The sequence below is a fragment of the Rhinolophus sinicus genome, chromosome 1 (assembly GCF_057876585.1).
Source record: "Rhinolophus sinicus isolate RSI-liver-muscle chromosome 1, RSI-T2T, whole genome shotgun sequence".
Lineage (NCBI taxonomy): Eukaryota > Metazoa > Chordata > Mammalia > Chiroptera > Rhinolophidae > Rhinolophus > Rhinolophus sinicus.
Genome location: NC_142501.1, coordinates 161582126 through 161609232, shown reverse-complemented (window position 1 = coordinate 161609232; position 27107 = coordinate 161582126). Strand labels below are relative to the sequence as shown.

Here is a 27107-nt window from a genome sequence, read left to right as displayed (position 1 = left end):
GTGATATTAACCCCTTATCAGATATATCATCAGCAAATATCTTTTTCCATTCAGTAGGATCCCTTTTTGTTTTATTGATGGTTTCCTTTGCTGTGAAAAAGCTTTTTAGTTTGATGTAATCCCACATGTTTATTTTTTCTCTTATTTCCCTTGCACGAGGGCATATATCAGTAAAAATCTTACTCCGGGTAATGTCTGTGAAGTTTCTTTCTATATTTTCTTCTGGGAATTTTATGGTTTCAGATCTTACATTTAAGTCTTTAAGCCATTTTGAATTTATTTTTGTATATGGTGTAAGGAGGTGGTCCAGCTTCATTTTTTTGCATGTGTCTGTCCAGGTCCTTCCCTTCTTTTTAACAAGAACAATCCATATGGGGAAAAGAGGTAGAAGAAATCAAGAATAAAAGCATGATGGTAAATAGTAAAAATAAATTTTGGTTTATAATTTCATTTTTACACAGATACATATACACACATCACATACATGTTGAGTGTGACTCAGCACCTCACTGTTTCTGAGACGATAAGGCAAGCTGGCACACAGGGCAGCAGATGCTGGCATTTCAATTTCTACAACCCTCCTTCTAAATTATTTTCATTTTTAAAATAACACGGACCCCGAGAGACCCACTGTGACCTTTTACATATATCAGAGAGGTAGCCCTCTTACTGATTTATCCTGAAATCTTTTTTCTCTTCTGAAAGTCAAACTAACCGGGGAGCAGCTACAATCTGGGAGAGAAAAAATAAAAGCGATGAGCTGCCAGGTGGTGATGCCGTGCAGACAAGGAAATTGCAGGGAAATCCCAAGAGCCATTCCACTGACACCTCAGCCAACTGAGAATGACCTTCTCACAGGCTGGCTGTCTCTAAAGGAAGCAGGAGGATATTTCTTCCAGAAAGGAATCATTCCCATTCATCATCAAAGTCAGGAAGGAACTCTGCAGGACCGAGAAGCTGACCCTTTGGTTATCCTGGAAGTACGGTAGGGTGTGATTATGTAGCTCACTAAAATTGCTTCTGCCAACTCAGACACAGATGTGTGAGATGTAGGTGTATCCACAGGCCTACCTTTTACCAGGGTTGCAGTTATTCCCAGGGGAGGGTTAGGGACTGCAGGAGATCTGGCTAAGGAATGAGGAGATGAGTAAAGATGGCAAGGGAGGGTATAGAGGGGCTGTCTTAATGTTTCTTCCAGACACTTCGATATCAGAAGGGAGCAATTCTCTGAAGGACGTAAAGCTTGATGGCTGTATGACCTCAAGAAAAAAGCATCTTTACCTGTTTCACATGCTGGTCCTAAAATGATGAAAGAGATGGTGATTACAGCCACAGTTTACTGGATGTTTCTTGTGTTTCCTGTGGAAGGCACTGGGCTAAGAGCTTTATGTACATCACAAGGGTAGATATCATCCCCATTTTACATATAGGGAAGCTGAGGCTTAGAAAGGTTAAATGACGTATAAAGACACTCAGCCAGTAAGTGACAGAGTTAGAATTTAAATCAGTGCCTTTAGGATGCAAATGTCACTTTAACCATTGTTATTCTTCATGCAACTGAGAAACTCTGGCTGGCTAAGGGGACACATAAGAGAGAAAAACTATCTAGAACCATATAATATCAGTGAAAAAAAAAGATGAAAGGAAAATGAAAGGAGTAAAGGGTGATCAAAAAGGGAAGGAGGAATAATAGTAATAATAACAATAACTATCACCTTCTATTGAAAGTGCTCACAATTTGCCAATAGTGTTAAGTACTTTATGTGGATTACCTCCATTGATCCTTAGACTAATTGAAGCTGGTGATTATTATTGTACCCATTTTACAGATGAAAAGTTAAGGCCTGGAGAAGTTAAGTAATTTGCCTAAGGCCCATTCCTTAGTGACAGAATAAGAACTCAAACAATGCTATCCTTGGCCTAAAAATGACCTGTTGTGTCTCTGCACAACCTTTGGCATGCTTTGCTGTGCCTCCCTCTCCATTGTTTTCACTCTTACCTCTTTCCCTCCTTCCTCAATAATAAAGAAAGGATTTGTTCCATCATCAACAGTGAAGGTGAACCAGTCTTTGAGGGAGTTGCTGCCATCATGGCTGTAGCTGACCCGGTTCTGGTAGATGTCTTCCATGGTGAATGTGGAGGTGTGCTGGAAATGCTGGCCGTTGTTGGTTCGCTCGATGGTGCCATGGCGTGGGGGCTGCATGATGGTGAATGTGACAGACTCAGCCTGTCAAGGAGGTTAAAAAAGAAAAAAAGCAAGAGGAGAAGGGAAGTTTGTAAGAGAAACCAGATAAGGGAGTTATGGCCAACAGGTGGTCAAAGGTAGCCAACCCTTATAGCATAAGGATTGCATTTTCTTTATAAATACCAAAAATAACGCTAAGGAGAGAGAGAAATTATATTGGTTACTACTATTGAACTTATATTCTAGTGCCTTTAGTTGTAAGACTAAGACATTTAAATTTGTCTTTTGAGGGTCACGGGAAAACCTGAATCTTTAACTTCTACCAGGATGATAGGAACTAGACCTTTTAAAACTATTATTTCCTTTCAATCATCTCCTACCACTGTCCCAAAACTCATATACAGAATCCCATATGCATCAGAATGGAAGTTAATTTCCCATTTCTAATTGCTGCTTCTAGGGTAAGACACAGAAGGAAAAATAAAGAGGTAGAAAACCCTGCTCAAGACTTTCCAATGTATTCCCAGCAACTTAGAATACAATGCAAAGGCCTGACCTGGGCCAAAGAGGCCTCTGTGATGTGGTCCCAGGACTCCTTGCTGGGCCCACTCTTCCTCTCCTGTTTTCTCACTGCATTCCAGACTCTGGGCCTCTTATAACTCAAAGGTCCCAAACACACGTGAGCACAGGGCCATGGCACTTCTGCCACTTGTGCCCGGACAGCGATGCTCCCAGACGACTGTGTAGCTTACTCTCCTACTTTACGGTATCTCTGCTCCTCTGAGAAGCCTTCCCTGAACGCTGTCTCAAACAGCACACCTATAAATCTCTATCTCCTTTATCTGGCTTTACTTTTATGCATAGCACTTACCATATCTGACAGGATATTATATGTTCTTTCTTTCTTTATTGTCTACTCCCCTAAGCAAAGGTTGAAATCTCCCTAAGGCCGGAACTTTATGCATTTTGTTCACAGCTCTGTTTTTAGCATCTAGAGCATAGGCTGGCACTAGTAGGTCATCAATATTTGCTGAAAGAATGAATAAATGAAGAATGAATGCTGCTGCACAGGGTCGTGTGTACATAGACCTAATTAATAAATGCTGTGGTACTTTTTTATGGGAGCTAAATTATGCCTGAAAGCATCACGAGAATAAGAGTTCTGTGTGTACATGCCCTGTTTTGCTCTATAACGCCTAGTTCTTCGGGGATGCTCAATCGTAATAATTAGTTTTCATCCAGAGACGTCTGAATGAAGGAGGTAAAAAGAAGGGAAAAGTGTGTAGGTGCTGAAAATCTTTGTTCACTCTAATAAGGAATAATAAAAACATTGGGTAAAATGTCATCCACCTCATTTTCTATAAATTGTGAAAAAATTCAGCATGTTAAAAGGAATGTTACATGTAATCAGGGGAAAAGGTGAATGTATTTAGGGTTTCAGGAAGGGCTTAAAAAACAGTTTGATCACAAATATATTTGCTTCTCTTTTCCAGAAGGCTGTGGTCTCTTCGGGTTTTTAATCCTTCAAGGATACTTGTACTACCCTCACCACCTGCCTTCTCTTTGGGATACACAGTCACAAAGCAACTTCTGCCAGCAGATTGATCAGCCTCTCATTCAGCCAGAGAAGCCACTCTTACCTCTGTGTCTGCATCCACCGCCTTGAGCTCAAACTCTGTGATGGTCTTCCTCACGCCCTCCTGTACCCGCATCCCCAAGCTCTGTACCATGGGCAGCGAATCATCCACAGGGCGAAGAGTGATATGGAAAGTCTGAGTCACCTACAATGACAGAAAAGTGCAGGTGGGACACCTGTCCCCAGCACCCACCAGAGTAGAAGGTGGGTGCCCTCTACTTTCCCAGTCACACCATTTCTGGCAGGGACCCAAAAGTGAGTTCTCTTGGGCAAGAGCCCAAGGGGCTGTCAGAAGTTGCCTCTATCCTTGGCTGAAAGCAGAGGAACGTGAAGCCCTCATAGGACCTGTAACTCTGTAGATTTCAAAGAAGACTGTTCTGAATCAACACCCATCCAAGGAGGGAATCAAGTTTCTCACCTACCTCATTGACTCCATCTGACAGTGTAAAGCTGAAGGCATCTGAATGTTCCTCGGACTCACTGGAGTGGATATACTGAATGTTCCGTGAAGTCAGGTCAGCTTGAGTAAAGGAACTAATCTGGATACCTAGCAGAGGGGGAGGAAAGAAACAGACAGGATGTCAAAATGCTAGCCATACTTCTAAGGCTAGGGAAATGTCATACTCTCACCAGAGAGAGTCCTTTGTATTTTTCTCCTAGCATTTATGTGCTTCTCCCTAAGACTTTGTGTTAGAGTTGTTTGTGTATTTTTTTCCCCTACAATGGCATATGTTCCGTGGGAGCCCATGTTAACTTAATTATCTAGGCTTCCACTATGTGCGAAGCCAACAGCAGGTGATCAATAAATGTTACTGTCTTTTCTATTGGGGTTTATGTATGCAGGTCAAATCTGTAAAAGGTAGAACCATTGCTTTATTCTCTAAACTCCTCTCTCTCAAGTTTTATATTCCCCCATAGCCTCATAGTCCTTTCTGAAAACCTGCCCCAATTTTTAATATTGTATAACTTTTAATACTGTATAATTTTTAATATGATATAGCTTTTGAACACTGGACTCATAGGGCTTGGCTAAACATAGCTTTGTTTCTGTGATTGGTGGGCCATCCCCAGCCTTCATAATTGCATGGGATATTCTTCAAGGTCTCTTTCAACTCTCTCTCTTAAAAGATCCCTTTCAAAAGCTATGATTCTAGCTTCTCATATACTACGTTAGCCTGGTTGGCAGTAACAAACCTTATTGCATGACTTTGGGCTTTGGGCACTCATTTTATATCAACTCTAAAATGACCTAGAATCCAATATTTTTTGACAACATGATAGAAAACATGTTACATTTTTTTTCAGTTGTTTTAAAAGTAAAAAAAGAAAAAAAAATTAGTGATTTTGAATAATGTGAAAGTATCCCACAAGTGAATAACATCATGTTTTCAGATGTCCAACAACATTTAGCACAGAATTCTTGCTTCCATCTTAGGACTCTGGGATTATTCTCTGGTACCAGCCAAGACTGAAATAGAATCATCTTTTAGTTCCTCAGCACAAATTTCCTCTTTCTGATATTGGTATTGGGATATTAATCCATTTAATCTAATCCCTTAGTTTGGTCCTGAAATTCATTTGCTGCTGCCTGGGATTTATCATTTGTCATTGCTAATCCTGGCAAAACAAGTTCAGCTTCTCTGTAAAAATACAAACAAAAAAACCCAAACAGATTTTACTTTGACTGTGATGCCAATATCACTGCTTTACGTTAAAAAAAAAAAAAAAAAAAAAAAAAAAAGACCCACGTGGTTTACATTTATATCTCTCTTTATCATCTAAAATTTGTCACCCAAATACAATAGCCTACTGATATTGGGGCATTAATTTTTTGATGAGACATTTTATATTTCTGTGCTTGCTACATCAGCTCTTGACAGGCAAAAAATGTAGCCCCCATCTTATAGCTTTTTTCTTTGGCTCTGGATGGAAATCCATACCTTTCTTTAAAAACTTAACAAATTCAGACTGGCTGCAGTGAGAATTTTAAATCTCTCCCTGCTGTGAATCCATCCTCAGAGCACATGGGGAAATACTTGTCTGAATTCTCACAATCCACTGATTACCTAATTCTCTGTTCTCTTTATGAGAGTCTAAGACTGACTGAGAAAGGTGATAGATTTTTTTTCCTTTCTCTTCGGAAGGAAGCGCTGGGATTGATTTTTAAAAAACATTTTTATTGAGAAGCAATTGACATATAATAAATTGCACATATTTAAAGTGTACAATTTCATAAACTTTGGCACATCCATGAAACCATCACCTCAACCAAAATATTTATCACTCCAAAATTTTCCAGCTGACACTTTGTAATCCTTCTATCCTACCCTATCCCAAAACAATAAATGAATTGTTTCTGTCATTATAGATTAGTTGGCATTTTCTCTAATTTTTTAATAAATAGAATCATACAGTATGTACTGTTTTATACTTGATTTCTTTCACTTCACATAATTATTTTACAATTCATCCATATTGTATGCATTAATATTTCATTCCTTTTTATTGCTGTGTAGCATAATATTGTGTGGATATATCATAGTTTGTTTATCAATTCAATTGTTGATGGACATTCAGGTTTTTGTAGTTGGAGGCTATTACAAATAAAGCTGCTATGTGCACAAGTCTTTGTATGGACTTAAGTTTTCATTCTTCTTGGATAAATCTCTAAGAGTGGAATGGCTGGAATATATGTTAGGTTCATGCTTAACTTTTTAAAAAACTGACAAACTGCTTTCCAAAGTGGTAGCACCACTTTCTGTTTCCATCAGCAGTGCACGACAGCTCTAGGCTTCGTCTTAGTGGGCCTTTCCCAATTCATTCTAGAAAACACTGAATACCTACCACATGCAGAATACTGTTTCAGGCTTGCTTTTATATATATTAGATTTTACCTTTTAACAACTCTGGGAAGTCAACGTTGGCATATTACCTCCATTTTTTTATAGATTACGATACTGAAATACAATTAGAAACGCAATGTGACCTACCCAAGGTCATGCAGCTAATACAAGGAACGAGCTGGGACTGGAACTCTGAAGTTTAGGCCTGCTAGGAGCACTTTTTGTAACTTATTTAGCCCTTTCAGTCTAGGTGAAAAGCCTCTTGGATATCAACCGTGTCTTTATTTTTTTCCAACATAAAAGCAATACATGCCTATTAGAGAAAATATGAAGTGTACAGAAAAGTAATAAAGAATCACAAAAACCACTCATAGATCTACCACTGAAATATCACATTGTAATATTTGTGAATTCAATTGTTTCTTATACAATTCTTTATGGGTTATAACCTCTTTCTTCTGTGAAATACTGATCTTGATGGAGTATTTATCATTTACGTGATAATCATAATTAAGTGCCAGAAGGTAACCAGCTGCATCTAGAATGTAAGCTCCAAGAGGACAAGTATTTTTGTGGTTTCTTCACTAACGTGCACCTAGAATAGCGCCTGGCACACAGTAAGGACTCAAAACCTATTTGGTGAATGAATTTACTCCAGTCACTATAATCGATATCTAAGAAGCCTTACTGAGGATAGATTTTCAATCTCTATACACTTTTGTCCCTTCAGTTTTAGCCTTTGCTAATTGGGCATTGGAAGACTTCTGCTACTCACTTGCCAGCAAGATGGTGTTTCTTAACATATTGTCCCTATAGCTGATACACCAGATAGTTACAGTTTGAAATATCTTAAAGGCTTTTAATCCCATCAAAGGTGTTTGCAGTCAGCAACCTGCTGACTAAACTATGTATCTGGTAGTATTCTGGAGACCCACATTAATCCTGTCAGGTTTTCCAATTCTCCTGGAAGGCCAACACGTTAGAGAAAGTTCAGTCCAGGTCAGGGAAATGGTGCGGGAATAAAGCATCTTTGAAGAAACTGCCTTCCTAAGAGGAATGAGGAGATTGCCTTGGCCCTCCTACTTCCAGCATGGCTATGGATGACTCAGTGTCCCCCTCCAGCTCTGCTGGGAGGTGCTCAGTTTTTCTGCTTCAGATTTTCTTCAAATCCTCCTGTTATGGGCCAAATTGTATCTCCTACCGCCCCACCCCCAAACTCACATGTAGTCCTAACCCTCAGTATCTCACAATGTGACATTATTTGCAAACAGGATCATTGAAGAGGCGTAGTTAGTTAAGATGAGGTCTTTAGGGTAAGCCCTAATCCAATATGACTATTGTCCTTATAAAAGGGGAAATTTCGACACAGCTATATATATATATACACACACGGGGAGAATGCCATGTGAACAGGAAGACGGCCATCTACAAGCCACGGAAAGAGATCCTTCCCTCAGAAGGCACCAACCCTGCCGACACCCTGATCTCAGACTTCCAGCCCCCAGACCTGTGAGACAATACATTTCTGTTGTTTAAGCTGCGCAGTACATGGTACCTTGTTATAGCAGCCCTAACAGGCTCATGCATGTCTGCTCTCAGGGAGAACTAAACTAAGGCACTAGGTGCATTCTATCTTTGCTGGTGTCACAATACTGAGATACAGAGAAAACCAAAGAATACCTTTGCTCAAGCATCACCTCCGGGAAGTCTTTCCTGACTCACCCCATCCCTCTCTTCGGTGGAACTCAGTGCCCTTTGGCTCCCACTGTCCTCTGTCATGTTGCTGTCATAGCTACTGAAACACATTTGCACACATTTGTTTACATGTCTATCGTGTTTCTCTGAAATAAGACCTAACCAGAAAATAAGCCCTAGCATGATTTTTCAGGATGACATCCCCTGACCATAAGCCCTAATGCACCTTTTGGTGCAAAACTTAATATAAGACCCGGTCTTATTTTCGGGGAAACACTGTACCCCTTCTAAAATATAACTTTTCTCCTGCAGCAGTGACTCAATAAAAGTCTGATGGAGGGGAGAACCAGTGCTGTGCTGGAGATTGCTATATTCCAACATTACTCCTCCACTACTTTAAAAATATAACCCCCAACTATTAGCTAAGCAACTGGATCCCCAGTTAGGGCCTACATTTCCTAGCTGCCTCACAGCTCTGTGTGACTATGTTCTTCCCACTAGGATGTGATCAAAAGTGATGTGTGCTGTCCCAGTAACACCCCTAAAAAGAGAACTGGATGTGGGCTCCCCTGGACTGTCTCCCTTACTGCTAGCTGGGGGATGACAATAATTACAGTAGTCGTTGGGCCAGAAAGGGGAGCCTCATGCTGAGGAGCATGGAGCAACCTCAGCCATATGGGCCACTGGCCTCTGGATTTTTCTGTGAGCGAAAATAAAAGTCTTGTTTCAGGCACTGTATTTTGGAGTCTCTTTATTCTAGCAGCTTAGCTTCTGTCCTAATAATGTAATTCGTTACTCTGATTTTCCAAGTCTTTCGGATCTCTGATGTGAGGGTGTGGCCCCTCAGCCTTGAAATGAGCACATACGGGCCTAGACACTCATGTTACTCTCCTCGGTGGTCTGTCTGTCCTCTGCACAGTTGGCACAGGCACAGGGCTCCCTACATCTCCTCAGGGAAAGAAGACCTTCAGATTTTCCTGGTTATCTGAAGAGAACAATCTATAATCGGCTGACCAAGAAAGACAGCGTGAGAATAATTCCGCGTCATACTGAACCATCAAGAGGACGTCTGCAAGCACTGGTGGTAAGTGAACATTCCAAGAGGCGTCTGGTCCCGAAATAGCTCAGTGCCTGCACTACAGAAGTTGCTTTGCTCTTCTTAGAAAGACCAGGCCCCAGCCCCACCCCAGCTCCTGGCAGAGACACCCTCGCCCACTGAGACAAATGGGATGAGATGCTGCTGCTCTTCGCTAAGCTGTAGCCAGCTGCCTTGAGAGGATGATAGCTCATCAGCACGGACTTCCTCTACAGGGAGACCTTTGACATTTAAAAAGAATCAAATGCAGGAGAATATTCTCACTTAGGGGAAACAGGGAAGGAGAGAATGCTGACGAAATGCTACAGAAAGGACTCAGTGTAGGCTTGGTGGTGAGGGAGGGGCAGGAAAGCCCTGCCCTATTAGCAATGGGGAAGAGCCCCTGAGAATAACAGGGTGGGGACTGGGTCCTTGTATCTGGTCTACCTAGATTTACTAGAAATAGCAGATTGATTAACACTGGTGGGAGCGGGAGACAATGTAGATTAGGAAATCAAGCCTGGTGGAAAAGGGCAGGTGAAGGAAGCCCCCCCATGTAGAGAAAGCCAGCTCCATATTTGGGGAGGGCACTTTCCCAAGGGAAGGGAGAAGTGTGACCACCTGTGGGTTGCTCCCTAAGGAGCGCTGGCTTGTTCCTGGCAGACAGAATTTAAGCCCAGTGAAGGCTGAGACTGGAAACACAGAAAAGGCAAATTTGGAGCAGCCTCACACAGGATGCAATCAGCCTGGGGTCAGGAAAGAGTGAGGGCTGAGACTTACCAGCAGGTAGGCACTGGCAGTGCCTTGCATGAAGCTCAGAGCCTTTTAAAGCCCTGCACAGTGTGCGTGCCGTTGCCCAACACAATCATCTTTGGAGAGATACAATCAGCACCCTGACAGAATTCTGGCAGAAGCAATTAGCTCATGAATTAGTTATCAAATATCTCATGCAGCCAAGGTCTTAGCAGTGCTGATCTGCATACTTCCCCCAGGAATTTGGGGACAAAAGGGCAGGCCACTTGCTTTAATCTGCATTAGGGATTTTGGCCAATCTGTGCATCCTTCTCCATGCCCTCCCACCATATGCACTCAACACTCCCTCCTCCAGCATTACCGTGGACCCCGACATGGTCTGGCTACCTCACCTCCTCCTCCCCATCACTCTCCACCTCTGGAAGCTCATCTCCCACCGCCGTCTCCCTCATTCACTCTGCCGCAGGCACACTGGTACTCCTGCGTCTGGCACGTGATCTGCCTGCCTGATCCCTCTGCAGCTGTTCACACTCGCCGATCCCTCTATCTGGAATGCTCTTTCCTCATCCATCAGTTTGGCTGGCTCCCTCACTTCTTCATATCTCTGCTCACATGTCCTCTTATTATTAGGGAGGCCTTTCCTCAGCCCCTTGCTCCCTGTGCACCCTGGTGATGCCCTTATTTCTTCCCCTAACACTTATCACCATATGATGTGTTGCTGTTTACTGTCTGACTCCCTGCATTAGATGGTGAGTACCACCAGGGCAAGTAATTCTCTCGTTTTGCTATTTCCCTGGTTGAATGAAGAACCTGTAACCTAAAATCCAAGGAAAAGCAATGAAGATCTAAATCGCCTGCAAGCTGTCACTGTCTCTATGATGTACGAAATAAATACAATTCTCCCTTTAGATTGTTTATTCAGCAAGTGTCTGTTGTTTCTCACATCCATCCAGCTGCCATGTTCTATATGTTCTCACCCTGAAATTCCTTAATTCCTTCCTTCCTTCCTTCCTTCCTTCCACCAATTATTGTTCATTGAATACGGACCAGGTACCACGTATTGTTTCTTATGTTATTCTCATCTTACTATTTCCACTACTGTCCCCTGCTCTCCCTTGTGAAGCCTCACTAGCTCCTAACTGGCCAAATGTGAAACTTCCTAACCACTGTCCCTGCCTCCTTCTTCTTTCTTCCGGTTCATTTTGTTGGACACTAGATCAATTACACTTCCTTTCCCTGCTCAAAATTCTGCAAGTGACTCCTTATTACCTATTAAAATACATAGGGATTACTTATCCCAGCATTGAAGACCTTCCATAAAGTCTCAATCTATCCAGGAGCCCTATGTACTATTATTTTCAGAGTACATGCTTTAGCTAAACTGGCTCACTCATTGTTTTTTGAATGTGCCCACACACTGTTCCCATCTCTGGAAATAATACAATTTCTGTCTGCACAAAGTCTATCTTTGAAGGATACTCTTAAATGCCACTGTTATGAGCTTTTCACCCGATGTACTTTTGAACTCCTATGACACCGGGTTTATACAGTTCTTAAAACACCTGCATAAAGGGGGTCAGCTATATGGTGACGGAGGGGGACTAGACTTGGGGTGATGAGCACACAATGCAATATACAGATGATGCATTATAGAATTGGACACTTGAAATATGGAATGCTATTAACTAATGTCACCCCAATAAATTTAATTAAAAAACACCTGCCATATTCTTCCCTTAGATATGGTTATCTGCAGAGGTTCCTTATCTCACCCAGTAGAAAACTGTGGAAAGTAAGAGTTGCATTTCTTTTTTTTTCTTTTTTAACTTATTTATTTTAAGTGTGTTTTTCCAGGACCCATCAGCTCCAAGTCAAGTAGTTGTTTCAATCTAGTTGTGGAGGGTGCAGCTCACAGTGGCTCATGTGGGGATCGAACTGACAACCTTGTTGTTAAGAGAACTCCGCTTTGACCAACTGAGCTAACCGGCTGCCCCAAGAGTTGTATTTTATTTTTCTCTTTTTTTCTTTCCCCAGCAGCAGCTAAATTAGAACGTTGCTGAATACATACATTCCCTTGCTCTTTGCTGAATTAGATTTTTAAGCACAGTGCATCATACCAGGCCAGGTGCTCAAAGAATTTAAAAGAAGAACAGGGTGCATTGTTCGCCCTAAAGGAATTGACAATCTAGTTATGGAGACAAAATTGCTTATATAAAATTGTAATTTTTAAAATCAATTTTCAGCAGGTAATTACTGAGCATTTACGTGTGCCATGTATAATGCATGGTCACATAGAATGGTCAAAATTAGTGATGCAGAAAACAAATACTAATAAAGGCAGATTCCTGGCGTATCCGTCCACATGCTGTGGCTGTCCCAAATGCTTACTTTTGGTTTGATGAAGAAGCAATAGGCTTACCCGGTGATGCTGCATGCTCCAGGTGGCCCAGCTGGGGCTGTCTGGTGATTCTGTAGGTCAATTCTGTAGGTTCACTCTCGTGGTCAGTGGCAGAGAGCTGCAGAGTAGTGATTTTCTTCACAGAGTTTTCATCCAAGACCAGCCCTTTATTGGTGGTGATGACCGGTGGAGATTTGTCTTCTGAAAAATATCAGAAATAGTGATTTGAAATGGGACCATTTCGTCCTCCTTGGGCCTGTGCCCAGGGATAAGCTCAGAGTAGTCCTTAGGCCTGAACCTCAGAGAGCCAGAGCTTCACGTAGCAGAGGGGATGTGATCCCAGATTTCCATACCAGCTGGGTGACGGGAAGGCTCGGCCTCACGGTGATCACAGTGTGGACTATATAACCGCAGAAACTGCTGACGAGTTTTTAGAAACTCGATGCCACCTTACCCAAAACAATGATGGAAAATGACTGGCCAACCAATTTGTTGCCTTCTCCATCAACCACATCAAATCTAAAAGCAAAGCTCCCGCCGGATTCTCCTTTTCTGTGGCTGTATTCTACTTGGCCTGTGAAAAGAACAAAAACAGGTCGAGATTTGCTATTAATGCTTTCTGCCCTTATTTCTGAAGTGTGAGGTGGGAATTCGATCTGGTATTCACACCAGTGAGTCAATTAACACCTTCCTCTCTTTCACAATGCTTTTGACATTTTAATCTAAAGTTTTCATTGCCTTCTTCCCTGTCTCACTATGGGCTTCCTCACAAAGACCCCTTATAATAAAATCAGCCCCAAGTCCCATTGCTTACGGTTGAGGCTCAGCTTTTGTGAAAAACTCTGAGGAAGTCTCATGAATAACTAGATCAGCAAAACTGCCCATGTGGAAAATGTGCACTGACCGCGGCCACAGCATTGGTATGACCCTGGTATATATCCATGTCACAGAACAAGAGGACACATATCTATGTCACAGGACAAGAGGACGCAGCCCACACTCTCCCAGAACATGTCACTCCCAACTTCCATTCCAGCCTTAAATCATTTTTAGAACAGCAAGAGATATAACAAACCAATGAATAAATAAAGTAAATAAACTCTACATAGAAGTCAAAAGCATCCAAAGGGGGAAGTGCAATGTGTTACATTTTTGTGAACCCACAGTACTTCTAAGTACCCTCGCAACGTAAATGGAACCAGAGATCTGGGAAGAGGTGCCTGCTCTCATGTTTTCAAAGACACACTGAGACAAGGAATCATTAGTGAATTACACTCCCTTTGCCTAGTCCACCCCCTTCAACAGTACAGACAGGTCCAATGAGAATTTGGCTGCTACCCATTTTAAGTGTTAGTGCATGGACTAACTTATTTCTGCCCCTTGGAGGCATACTCCCACCTCTGAACGGGATTGCACATCAACACATGGTGTGGGATTACTTTATTCCCCCAACATGTAACTCCCCCCCCCCTTCTTTACCCCTGAAAGCACTGTACAGTAACTATGTAGCATTTAACATTTATGCTTTTACATTCCATCAGCATTTCCTGGAGGAGGGATGAGCTATGTAATCTCCCCCAGGCAGCTCCGATTTATGCCCTTCCATTTTGCTTAGTTCATTAACTTGTGCTCTTGGGGGAGCTGAAAAGAGATATAAATTGTTCACCTCAGGCAGGCATAATTTTCACCTTAATCCATCCAATTCACTTCTTTTTCCTTTCTCACATACACTTTTTAGTATCACAGCAAGTCAATGATTTTTTTCCCCCCTCCATAGTAGCCCCAAATGTCATCAATGTTATGTCAAAGGATGAACACATTTTAGTCAAGAAGAGTAGTGAAAAAACAAACAAACAAAAAAACCCTAAGGAGACAAGAAAGAATAAACGAAGCCACAATTCAGCTCTTACTCAAAACAAAGTGTGCACAGTTTACTGCCATAGGCTACCAGGCAATTAACTCCCATTGTACCACTGTGGGTGGAGTCCATGGAAGTCTGGGGAGGCAGAAGAGAACTGGCTGACCTTGGCGAATGTCAGCCTGGGTGAAACTTCGAATGGGGCCTTTAACGGAGATTTGCTCCAGGTCGCCATGCTTTACCATCTGCAGGCGCCCTGCACCAGGATCTTCCTTCATGATGAACATCACCTGACGGTCATCTGAGTCAGTACCTGCCACTTTCAGGTACTGTTCAGTGATGCGTGCTACAGACCCTAGAAGAGAATGGGAGAGAGTAGGTGATTCTCCATCACTGCCTTTGAAAAGGATGTCAAATGATTTTAGGAGACTGGATAGTAAATTATCATGCATTCTCCACGTCTAAGTAAGTATCAGGTGCTTGCCCTTCTGTTTCCAGCTGAATAAATGTTAATTTCCCCAAATGAAATAGTCCTCACTTTTCAATTTGCTAATCATCCCTTGACTTTAGATCTGAGCACCTTTTCTCTTCTGATTCATTTTCACTCTTTTTCCTATGTTCACTCTACTCTTGCAATCTATCAGTCAGTACCTAGATCTCCGCATTAACTCCTGATTCTGTGATGTAAATCACTTCTAGAACTATGATGAGACCTCTTAGATCTAATTTATTTACTTTCTTGAGAAACACCAAATTATAAAAAACATATCTGGTTGCCATCTCAGACAGAAAAGTGAAAATCATTGTTCCTAAAGAAAGAACATAAGGAGAAGATTACAGAGAAAGGAGACCCAAACACTGGGCATTCTGAAGCTGCACAGGTATTGGGAATGCAGGTCAGGTACTGGTTACTGGCAAACACCTCTTCTCAGGGCCTTGCCCCTTGCTTTTCTGTCTAGACATTTTCTCATATTAAAATTAGTAAATTCTGGTAAAGTACATCCCAGTGATTCATGTATAATACATCCTGGTGTTTGGAGTGGCAATCTACCATGGGTCATAAGTACACCTGCATGTTCTCGCCAGGTAATGCCAAGAATGCAAGGAATGACCACTCATTATCTGGGTAATTCTTAGCGAGCAGCCCTGAGGGGTGAGGTGACATCTTCCTTTGGGACACTGATCAGACTTGCTTATAGCTTTCTATAACATGGGGCATTTCCCCAGCTCGGTGCTTCTCTCCTGTAATGCATCCCACTGTACACAAGGGCATATACCTGGGCCTTCTGCACCAACCACATGAGGCTTGGAGAGCAGAGGAAACTGACTCAAACTTCCTGATGGTAATGCCGCCTGCTGTGCTATGAGTAACAAAGTACCTTGTCTCTGACTAAGGAATATCATATCTTCCACCATGAAACAGTAATAGGCTAACTTAGCTTGTAAATAGGGTAAAGTTAAATCCAAGACCTAATACTTGGGACCTTTGGGAATCTCCAAATTTTCAAATACCATTATACCATATATTTTTTACTACAAAATACATGAGACACAAGGAATAGACAAACAAACAGAACTCCAGTAGCATGTAGATGTTCTGTGGGAAAAAGCCGACTCATAATTAACTCCTTACTGCACCCTTACTGAAAGATTGACATTTGTCGAGACGTCATCAAAATGGTGGCATGAGGTGAGCCTCTGGAAATCTCCCCTGGAATTTACAACAAATTAAACAGCTATAACTCCACAAAGGACTCCCTGCACAGCAGACAGGCAAGACGAAGAGACCCACTACTAAATTCAACTAAAGGTGGGCAAATCACTCGAGCAAGGGAGGAGGGAAGGGAGAAGTACGGAGACAGAGCCGTGCAGGCGCAGGACGCAGACCTAGCTCAGTGCTCCGAGCTTGCTGCATCCCGGAACTACTGCAGCTGCGGGAGAGGGAAGAACTCGGACTGCTAGGGCTCCATTTATGGCCCACAGGGCTGAGGGGACAGCATATAACACAGCTGAACCCAACCCTCACGGTAGAGACCTCGGAGCAAAAACTGAGGGAAGAAGGCTGAAAACGGTGGTTTAAACCCTCACTGCCGAGCAGAGAATGGAAGCCTTAGGCACTGAGACTAGCTGCGCCCTCCTTACCTTCCCAGAGCTCGCTTCACCCCCACCTGTCCAGTGCTAGAAGCAGAACAGTAGCGGTGTCAGATCAAAAGAACAGAATATTTGCAGTTCTGAGAACTGTGGTCCGCAGACACAAATTTGCAGCCCAACTAGTTCCAGCAAAGGGGAGGGACCTGTGGAGGCAAGACTGCCTGTGGTGGTGGTCAACCCCATTGCTCTGGGCCACTTCTCACAACTAACCCTGCCCCTGTCCCCACCTATCTGGGTGGATCCCTGCAGGAGTAAACAGAATTGCTGAAACACACGGTCTCTGAATCTGGTGGAGGAAGAGCTTTGAAACTTCAAAAACTCTCTGCATCCCAACAGGGATGCCGCGCCCAATGACCGAGGCAAACTGTTAACAGAGGAGAAGGCCGCCTTCCAGGGAATCCTGCAATTGTGTGAGAAGCTAGAATAGTACAGAGAAAACATAACACTACAGTGAGAGAGAAAAAAAAAGGGCTGCAGTTGGAGAGAAAATAAAACATTCTACAACACGTACTGGAAAACAAAAGCAAGACCTCTTCCTAACTACCTGTTGCAGAACCCACTCCTGTAGATGTCTAGAACGAGAAATAATATATCAGTAATTGCCATGAATAACCAAGGCAACAAGACAGCTCAGAAAGAAAGTGAAAAGTCTCCAGAAAATGAACTTAAACATATGGAAATATGTGACTTAAATGACAGAGAATTCAAGATTGCAGTTCTGAAAAAACTCAATGAGATGCAAGAAAACACAGAAAGGCAGTTTAATGAACTCAAAAACACAATCAAAGAACAACATGAGCATTTTACCAAAGAGATTGAAAATTTAAAAACGAACCAAATAGAATTTCTGGAGATTAAGATCTCAATAGAAGAAATTAAGAATGAAATAGCCAGCTTAGGTAGTAGAGTTGACCAGATGGAGGAAAGAATCAGTGACATTGAAGATAGAAATCTGGAAATGACATGGATGGAAGAAGAAAGAGACTTGAGACTTAAAAGAAATGAAAGAACTGTACAAGAACTTTCTGACTCTATCAGAAAGAGCAATATAGGAGTAATGGGCAAACCAGAAGGAGAAGAAAGAGAGAAAGGAACAGAGAGTATATTCAAACAAATAGTCAATGAGAACTTCCCAAACTTGTGAAAAGAATTGGATCCTGGAATCCAAGAAGCAAATAGAACACCTAATTACCTCAACCCCAACATGCCTTCTCCAAGGCACACTGTATTGAAGCTGTCAAACATCAATGACAAAGAAAGAATCCTCAAGGCAGCCAGGGGAAAGAAGACGGTAACCTACAAAGGAAAGCCCATTAGATTATCATCAGATTTCTCAGCAGAAACTCTACAAGCCAGGAGGGAGTGGAACCAAATATTCAAACTATTGAAAGAGAGAAATTATGAGCCAAGAATAATATACCCAGCAAAGATATCCTTTAGATATGAAGGAGGAATAAAGACCTTTCCAGACATACAGAAGCTGAGGGAATTGTCTAATACATGACCTGCACTACAAGAAATACTAAAGGAGGCCATTCGACCACCATCAACAGGGACAATTTGTGGCAACCAAAACATAAAAAAGTGGAGAGTAAAGGCCTGAACTGGAATATGGGAATGGAGAAAGTAGGCATGCTGAAGAAAATGGAATACTCTAAATATCAAACTTTCTTTTACATAAACTTAAGGGTAACCATTCAAAAAAAATCCAGAACTGAAATATATACTGTAATAAAAGAAGAAACAGAGGGAAACGTCATAGAATACCACCACACAGAAATAATAGAAACAACAAAAGGCAAAGAAACAATGGAGACACAATCTTACCAGAAAACTAAAGATAGAATGATAGGAAATCCTCACATATCAATAATCACCCTAAATGTAAATAGACTGAACTCATCAATAAAAAGGCACAGAGTAGAAGGTTGGATCAAGAAACTAAACCCAACCATATGCTGTCTCCAAGAGACACATCTCAGTTACAAGGACAAGCATAGACTCAAAGTGAAAGGGTGGATATTGACACTCCAAGCAAATGGTACCCAGAGAAAATCAGGTGTAGCCATACTGATATCAGATGAAACAGACTTCAGGGTGAAAAAGATAACAAGAGACAAAGATGGACATTTCATAATGGTAAAGGGGAATATACAACAAGAAGACATAACAGTCATCAATATTTATGCCCCCAATCAGGGATCACTGAAATATACCAAGCAACTACTAACAGAACTAAAGGGAGAAATGGACCAAAACACAATCATACCAGGGGACCTAATACGTCATTGACAGCTATGGATAGATCATCCAAACAAAAAATAAATAATGAAATAGCAGCCCTAAATGACACATTAGATGAAATGGACATAATTGACATTTACAGAGCACTTTATCCTGAAACATGAGACTACACATTTTTTTCTAGTGTACATGGAACATTCTCAAGGATAGACCATATATTGGGACATAAAACTAACCTCAGCAAATTTAAGAAGATTGAAATCATACCAAGCATATTCTCTGATCACAAGGCTTTGAAATTGGATATCAACTGCAAAAAGAAAGCAGAAAAAAACACAAATACATGGAGATTAAACAACATACTTTTAAAGAACGACTGGGTCAAAGAAGAAATTAGAGGAGAGATCAAAAGATACATAGAAAAAAATGACAATGAAAATACATTCTACCAATATTTTGGGGATGCAGCAAAAGCAGTTTTAAGAGGGAAAATTATCTCATTACAGGCCTATCTCAAGGAAGAAGAAAAATCCCAAATAAATAACCTCACATTACAACTTAAAGAACTAGAAAAAGAAGGAAAAATGAAACCTAAGGTCAGCAGAAGAAAGGAAATAATAAAAATCAGAGCAGAACTAAATGAAATAGAGAACAAAAAGACAATAGAAAAAATTAATGTGACAAAGAGCTGGTTCTTTGAAAAGATTAGCAAAATTGACAAACCCTGGCTAGGCTCACTAAGATAAAAAGAGAGAAGACACTAATTAACAAAATCAGAAATGAAAAAGGGGAAGTTATCACGAATGCCACAGAAATAAAAAGGATCATCCAAAAATACTATGAAGGACTATATGCCACCAAATTCAGTAACCTAGAAGAAATTGACAAGTTCTTAGAAATATATAGCCTTCCTAGGCTGATCCATGAAGAACTGGAAAATCTAAATAGACTGATCACCAGCAACGAAATTGAATCAGTCATCCAAAACCTTCCCAAAAGCAAAAATCCGGGACCAGATGACTTCACTAGTGAATTCTACCAAACCTTCAAAGAGGCTCTAATACAAATCCTGCTCAAACTCTTCCAAAAAATTGAAGAAGAGACAGTACTCCCTAACTCGTTTTATGAGGCCAACGTTATCCTGATACCAAACCCTGATAAGGACAACACAAAAAAAGAAACCTACCGACCAATATCTCTGATGAATACAGATGCAAAAATCCTAAACAAAATTCTAGCAAATCGAATGCAACAACGCATTAAAAAGATTATTCATCATGACAAAGAGGGGTTCATCCCAGGGGCGCAAGGATGGTTCAACATACGCAAATCCATGAATGTGATAAATCACATAAACAAAATAAAGGACAAAAAATGATATATCTATTGATGCAGAAAAAACATTTGACAAGATACAGCATCCATTTTTGATTAAAACAGTTAATAAAATAGGTATAGAAGGAAAATACCTTAACATAATAAAGGCCATGTATGACAAACCCTCAGCTAATCTCATAATTAATGGTGAAAAACTGAAGCCCTTTGCTCTACGTTCAGGAACACGACAGGGCTGTCCCCTATCACCTCTGCTTTTCAACGTAGTGTTGGAAGTCCTCGCCAGAGCAATCAGGCAAAAGAAAGAAATAAAAGGCATCCAAATTGGGAATGAAGAAGTTAAACTGTTACTCTTTACAGATGACATGATGCTATATATAGAAAACCCTAAAGACTCCACCAAAAAGCTATTAGAAACAATCAATGACTACAGTAATGTGGCCGGCTACAAAATCAACGTACCAAAGTGCACTGCATTCCTATATACTAACAATGAAATCTCAGAAAAAGAAATACAAAAAAACAATTCCTTTTGCAATTGTAGCAAAAAGAATAAAATACCTAGGAATAAACTTAACCAAGGATGTGAAAGACCTATATGCTGAAAACTATAAGACATTTTTAAAAGAAACTGAAGAAGATACAAAGAAATGGAAAGACATTCCGTGCTCATGGATTGGAAGAATCAACATAATTAAAATGGCCATATTACCCAAAGCAATATACAGCTTTAATGCAATCCCCATCAAAATCCCAGTGGCATTTTTAAAAGAAATAGAACAAAAAATCATCAGATTTGTTTGGAAGCACAAAAAACCCCGAATAGCCAAAGCAATCTTAAGAAAAAAGAACAATCCTGGAGGTATCACACTCCCTGACTTTAGCTTGTACTACAGGGCAACAATAATCAAAACAGCATGGTATTGGCAGAAAAACAGACACATAGACCAATGGAATAGAATTAAGAACTCAGAAATAAAACCACATAAATATGGACAGATAATTTTTGACAAAGAAGCAAAAAATATACAATGGAGAAAAGACAGCCTCTTCAATAAATGGTGCTGGCAGAATTGGAAAGCCATGTGCAAAAGAATGAAACTGGACTGCTATCTGTCACCATGTACCAAAATTAATTCAAAATGGATCAAAGACTTAAGCATAAGGCCTGAAACAATAAACTACATAGAAGAAAACATAGGTACTAAATTTATGGACCTTAGGTTCAAAGAGCATTTTATGAATTTGACTCCAAAGGCAAGGGAAGTAAAAGCTAAAATAAACGAATGGGACTATATCAAACTTAAAAGCTCTGCACAGCAAAAGAAACCATTGACAAAATAAAGAGGCAACCAACTGAATGGGAGAAGGTTTTTGCAAACAGTGCCTCTGGTAAGGGACTAATATCCAAAATATACAAGGAACTCATGCAACTCAACAACAAAAAAACAAACAACCCAAATGAAAAATGGGCAGAGGACCTGAAGAGACATTTCTCCAAAGAGAACATACAAATGACAAATAGACATGTGAAAAAATGCTCAACATCACTAATCATCAGAGAAATGCAAATGAAAACCACAATGAACTATCACCTCACCCCAGTTAGAATGGCTGTCATCAACAAGACAAATAGTAACAAGTGTTGGAGAGGCTGTGGAGAAAAGAACCCTCATACAGTGTTGGTGGGAATGCAGATTGGTGCAGCCGTTATGGAAGGCAGTGTGGTGGTTCCTCAAAAAATTACGAATAGAATTACTGTATGACCCAGCAATGCCTCATCTGGGTATCTACCCAAAAAATCTGAAAACATTTATACATAACCACACGTGTGCTCCAATGTTCATTACAGCTTTGTTTATAGTGGCCAAGACATGGAAACAACCAAAATGTCCTTCGATAGATGAATGGATAAAGAAATTGTGGTATATATACACAATGGAATACTATTCGGCAGTAAGAAAAGATGAAATAGGACCATTTGTGACAGCAGGGATGGATCTTGAGATTATAACGCTAAGTGAAATAAGTCAGAAAGAAAAAGCAGAGAACCATATGATTTCACTGATATGTGGTATATGAACCAAAAACAACAAAAGAACAAGACAAACAAATGAGAAGCCAAAACTCATAGACACAGACAATAGTTTAGTGGTTACCAGAGGGTAAGGGGGGAGAGGGGTAGTAGATGAGGGTAAAGGGGAACAAATATATGGTGATGGAAGGAGAACTGACTCTGGGTGGTGAACACACAATGTGATGTATAGGTGATGTATTACAGAATTGTACACCTGAAATCTATGTAACTTTACTAACAATTGTCACCCTAATAAACTTTAATTGAAAAAAAAAAAAGATTGACATTTGTCACAGACCTCTCACTGTTGCTTATACATAGGCAAAAGTGTGAATGTTAGACCCTCAGACACCATTTCTAATGATTCCCAATTATTTGCATAATCTTTTAAGTGCATAATGGCTTCCCAATTGTCCCTCTATGCCTTTTTTTTTTTTTTTTTTTTAAATAAGCATGTTGAAAATCCTGATAGATTTCTTTTGTTGTTTCTTTCTGTGGGGTTTGTTGGGCAGTGGCAATGTTCTAAGAAACCGGGGCCATGCGTGTTTAGATAAATTAAGACTTTTTAGGACCCTGGAAATAGTATAAACTCTTCTGAGTCTTTTCACAAATTCACAGATATAGGTATCTTGTCCAAAGAATTTCAGAGATTCACATTTGTCACTCATAAAATAACACTTCTCCCCAACTCCAGTCTCCCTGAGCTCTGAACACCTACTTCAGTATCCTCCCACAGCACTTACATGGAAGGAAGTACTACACACTGACAAACAACCACAGCCATTCTCTTCCATGCCTTTGGTACCTGCTGAAAGTTGTAGGCCTCGGTTAATAGCCAAGTAGGGGGTGTCACCCGTAGGCAGATCTATGTAAATCTCCATCGTCCCTGTGTCCATGTGGAGGCCATCAGTGAGAGAGAACTGGAACTCATCCACTGCCACATGAGGACCACCAGGAATGTACCCAACCAGGCCACCCAGGACGTCCTGGTAGGTGAAAGATGAGCCCTGGTCTAAAATCCTCCCATTCTCCAGAGGCTCAGATGCACTTTTCCTCTGGAGTAGATGACCTGAGGAAGGAAGTAAAGAAAAACAAAGAAACAATGGTAGAATATATAGGGCACCAAAACATTGACTGATTTTATCAATTATTCTGAGGCTAGTTAGAATGTCAATTGCCTCAGAGGCTCTTGGTGACACACACACATAAATAACCAACAGCTTAGCATTTTATATATAAGCACAGGGTGATTCCCTGTGGCCTTATCTACAAATAAAGAAGATAAAGTTCCACTTTCCTGGTTAAAAATCTCTTAAGGAGACCCAGATGGATGTGGTAATATAATGGCTTAGAAACCAAATCTCCCTCCATGAATTCAAACTCATTTCATTATCTAAACCTTATTTTTCCCTTCTGCAAAGTGAAAATAGAACTGTTTACCTGCTGCCTTCCTCCTAGGGCATCTGGGATGGGAGATAAGAATATGTTTTGAATTCCTTTTGAATTCAGAAAGATACTAAGCATCTTTGGTTTGAGACAGTTTTCTGTTTTCAAGGGCCATGTGTACTGTAATTGGACAGTTAAAGTGCTTCATTAAAGAAAGTGAAAATGAATGAAGGTGAGCTAAAATGCAACACCAACAGCAACACTTTCATCTTTAAAAGATCAATGGTCCTTGGGATGGACGAAGACACCCCTTGGGAGATGAAAGTTCCAGAGCTTTATCTAACACCAGAGGGATGGCACTTAGAAAAGCAGGTAGAATATTCCCACGGTGGCTTTTACCTCTGGTTTAATCAGGAAAAAGTGCTTTTTTTGGCAAAAGGGACAAACTCATAAAGACATCTAACACACCTCTAACCTTAAGTGAACACATTTGGCAATTAGTAACAAGGCAGCCACACTGTTCCTTGTACGAGATGGACTAGGATTACCAAGCAATAATGCCTACCCTGAGAAGAAGACATGCAGAGCATGAAAAGTGTTTTGCCTGGGGTTATATAGTAAAGCAAGAAAACAGCTGAATTGAATTTCAGAAACTCCAATTGCCTAGGATTCAGGCTTTTAGAGCAACCGGTGTTGACTGTGACCCCAAAGAATATTAGCTAGCTGTGAATTTGATTATACTTTGATGCAAAGAATAGATGATATACAGGGAAGACAGAGGAATAATCAGCTGAAATCTGTGTTTCCTCTAATAACCCATGGGGCATTTCAATTAAGAAGCTTTATATAGCAGTTGTGTCCTACCGTGGTCAGGCTCTTTTGTCAATACAAAAATCAGCTCATTATCTGGAGTGTCCAGGTCTTGCAGGCTCAGGGAAGAATTGCTTATCACCACTCCTGAGCGCAGCTGCACATGCAGGGGCTGCAAAGTCATCCTGGGAGGCTCATCATTCTTCCTCTGATTAAAGCATAAAATATTAGGTCTCACACAGATACTGGTTTAAGAAAGATACATGCACATTATTCAGAGAAAGTAATATCATATCGATAGCATCAACTTTCACTATCAAAATGACATTTATGGGTCACTATTTTTAATTCCCAATGAAAATAATTAGTTTGAAAGGAGAGCAAGTCACACAAACAAAATGTCCCCTTGAAAATAAATGAGTGGACAGTCTATGCAAATCTTCTCAGATCTTTTCCATAGGTACAATGATCATATTTTCAGGACAAAAAATATGGACAAGTAGTTAGACAAGTATAAGTAGATTTTGGGGATAAAAGGGCACATTGTTTGAAATCAGAACTGTCTTAGAAAATCCTAAGCCTATCACAGCATCTAAGGGAGGACACCATATTTGAAAGTGTGGGTTTTTAAAGCTGTGTCCCTGCCCCCAGACCAGCCCCACTCCATCACTGTCCCTGAAGAGTGCCAAGGGTACCACGTGTTTTATTTTTTCCAAGGCAGAGGATATTCCATTCCGAGTTTTATCTTTTATCTTTCTCTCTCCCTGGGGTGGTAGAGCAAGCCTATATAGTTGCTCCAATGAAAATAAATACAGCATCAAGGAACACATTTCTTTGATGTTACAATTTAATGAATAAACACATTAAAAACTTAAGAAAAGGCAAGTATGCACATAGAACCATATACAATAATTTCAGGGGAAAATAGTCATATGTTAGTTTTCATTTAAATATGAAACTGGCAAGGTTTCTCTGTCTGACCCTCACAAATTGTTTTCACACAGAAAGAATAGATTTTACCCTGAAATGGATATTCAGATTTCCAAGTCAGACAATCCCCAAATGCCAGCCTTCATTCTATAAGTTTCCTATAGGTCAGGGTTATATTTTTACATTGACCTCTAAAATTGAAAATCAAATCCAATCTTCTTTGCTTTAGAGTTTACATAAAGCTATCTAATGGTGGACATTATGGTCAAAGGTCCAACTTTTCCAACTTTCAAAGTCTTTACCTCGATGGTGATATTGATGCTGTGGATTTCTGAACGACGGTTTCCATCACTTACATAAAAACTAAAAATGTCATGGGTTGGCTCAATGCTTTCATGAACACTCTGAAAGTAGTAAATATAGTTTTCCAGAACATCTTGAATAGGGAACGATGCTTCAAGGTCACTGGCAGTTCCAGGGCCAAAACGATCACCTGCGTCAACATTGAGAGAGAAATTTTACCTTAATCCATCAATTCCTGCTTACTAGGCTGCACTAGGAAACATGACAGCATTATCAACAAAAGATGAAAATGTGTTTGAGGATTAAGATGGTAGTGTGGAAAGAGAACAAGACCAGGAATTGGAAGACTTGGGGTCGAATCCCATTTTCCCTATTATTGCTCATCTATAAATGGATATACCTGCCCTGCTATTTCAAGAAAAACCAATGAGATAATATGCATGAAAGAACTCAGCATGTTATTTTATATAGCATAGAAGCACTGGTAGTTTTGTTAGAAATCTTTGATACAGTAAGTGCCGGGGCAAGTAATGACATAATAGCAAAGGTTCTACCTTAAGCTTTGGTCAATTTCAAGACCATTCTACCTGGTATATTCGGCAAGAGGAACCCTCTATCTCTATATAAGAAAAGGTTATTTTTTTTTTTAAATCTAAGAAGTATCTCCTTATGCATGTCTTCATTTGACCTCTAAGTTCCTTAAGGAAACCTCTGCATGGGTCAGAGCTCAGCCCCTGGGATGGTCCACCAGGGCTATTGTGATGCTCAGGAACCATCTAGAGCTCAGGTGCTATTCAGGTACTGAGATGCTCAAGTATCACTCAGAGCTCCATAGGAAGTGCTGGCCCTGGTTAACTATTCCTTTCATGCCAAACCCAAGCACTGTAAACGACCAATGGGAGGCAGCGTCTATGTGATGTGTGACTTGCCTCTTGCATGGACCGAGTCTCTCTAATTGATTGATTTTAAATTGTTACCACATTTTCTCTTAAAGAGAGGAGAAAAAAGAAATCCCTGTGTCTTCGAACTTTCCCTGGACATATCAACAAAGAAAAGTAAAGATAGAAGATAGGAAAGCAACAAGGCTTTCTCTTTCTCTCTTCCACGATCCTGTGCAAAGATCAGGTCATAAATAAGACGATCAGTTGACTTCCTGATTTGTAGACAGTGTCTACAATTTTTTTTTTTGACCTCTCAACAGAAAGACTAGAAATGAAAATGCTTTATCATATGTTTGAAATAAGAACTCAAAGAAAATATTTTTTTTCTTTTTCAATGACATGAATTTCCTTAAACTTTAAGCTTTAGATTTGATATTTATTGACACCAAAAGCATAGAGGTGTCTAATCCTAGGACATTCAGTTCAGGTTTTCCAGAAGAAACTCCTATAATTCCTTCAAATTTTTATTTTTTCTTTCCATTGATCA

The 27107-nt window shown here is 40.5% G+C and overlaps 1 protein-coding gene across 3 annotated transcripts in view; it reads right to left on the bottom strand.

Annotated features, from left to right (window-relative positions):
* Window positions 1–27107, bottom strand: part of FRAS1 (Fraser extracellular matrix complex subunit 1) — a 424744-nt gene that overhangs the window by 56766 nt on the left and 340871 nt on the right. For all 3 annotated transcript variants that reach the window (XM_088791576.1, XM_019720206.3, XM_088791578.1), the window contains 9 exons: window positions 25679–25869; window positions 24501–24654; window positions 23056–23319; window positions 14610–14798; window positions 13040–13159; window positions 12607–12786; window positions 4244–4368; window positions 3826–3966; window positions 2000–2227 (listed from right to left, as the gene is read on the bottom strand). In XM_088791576.1, the coding sequence (XP_088647702.1) occupies window positions 2000–2227; window positions 3826–3966; window positions 4244–4368; window positions 12607–12786; window positions 13040–13159; window positions 14610–14798; window positions 23056–23319; window positions 24501–24654; window positions 25679–25869 (1592 nt within the window). The remainder of the gene's footprint in view (window positions 1–1999; window positions 2228–3825; window positions 3967–4243; window positions 4369–12606; window positions 12787–13039; window positions 13160–14609; window positions 14799–23055; window positions 23320–24500; window positions 24655–25678; window positions 25870–27107) is intronic.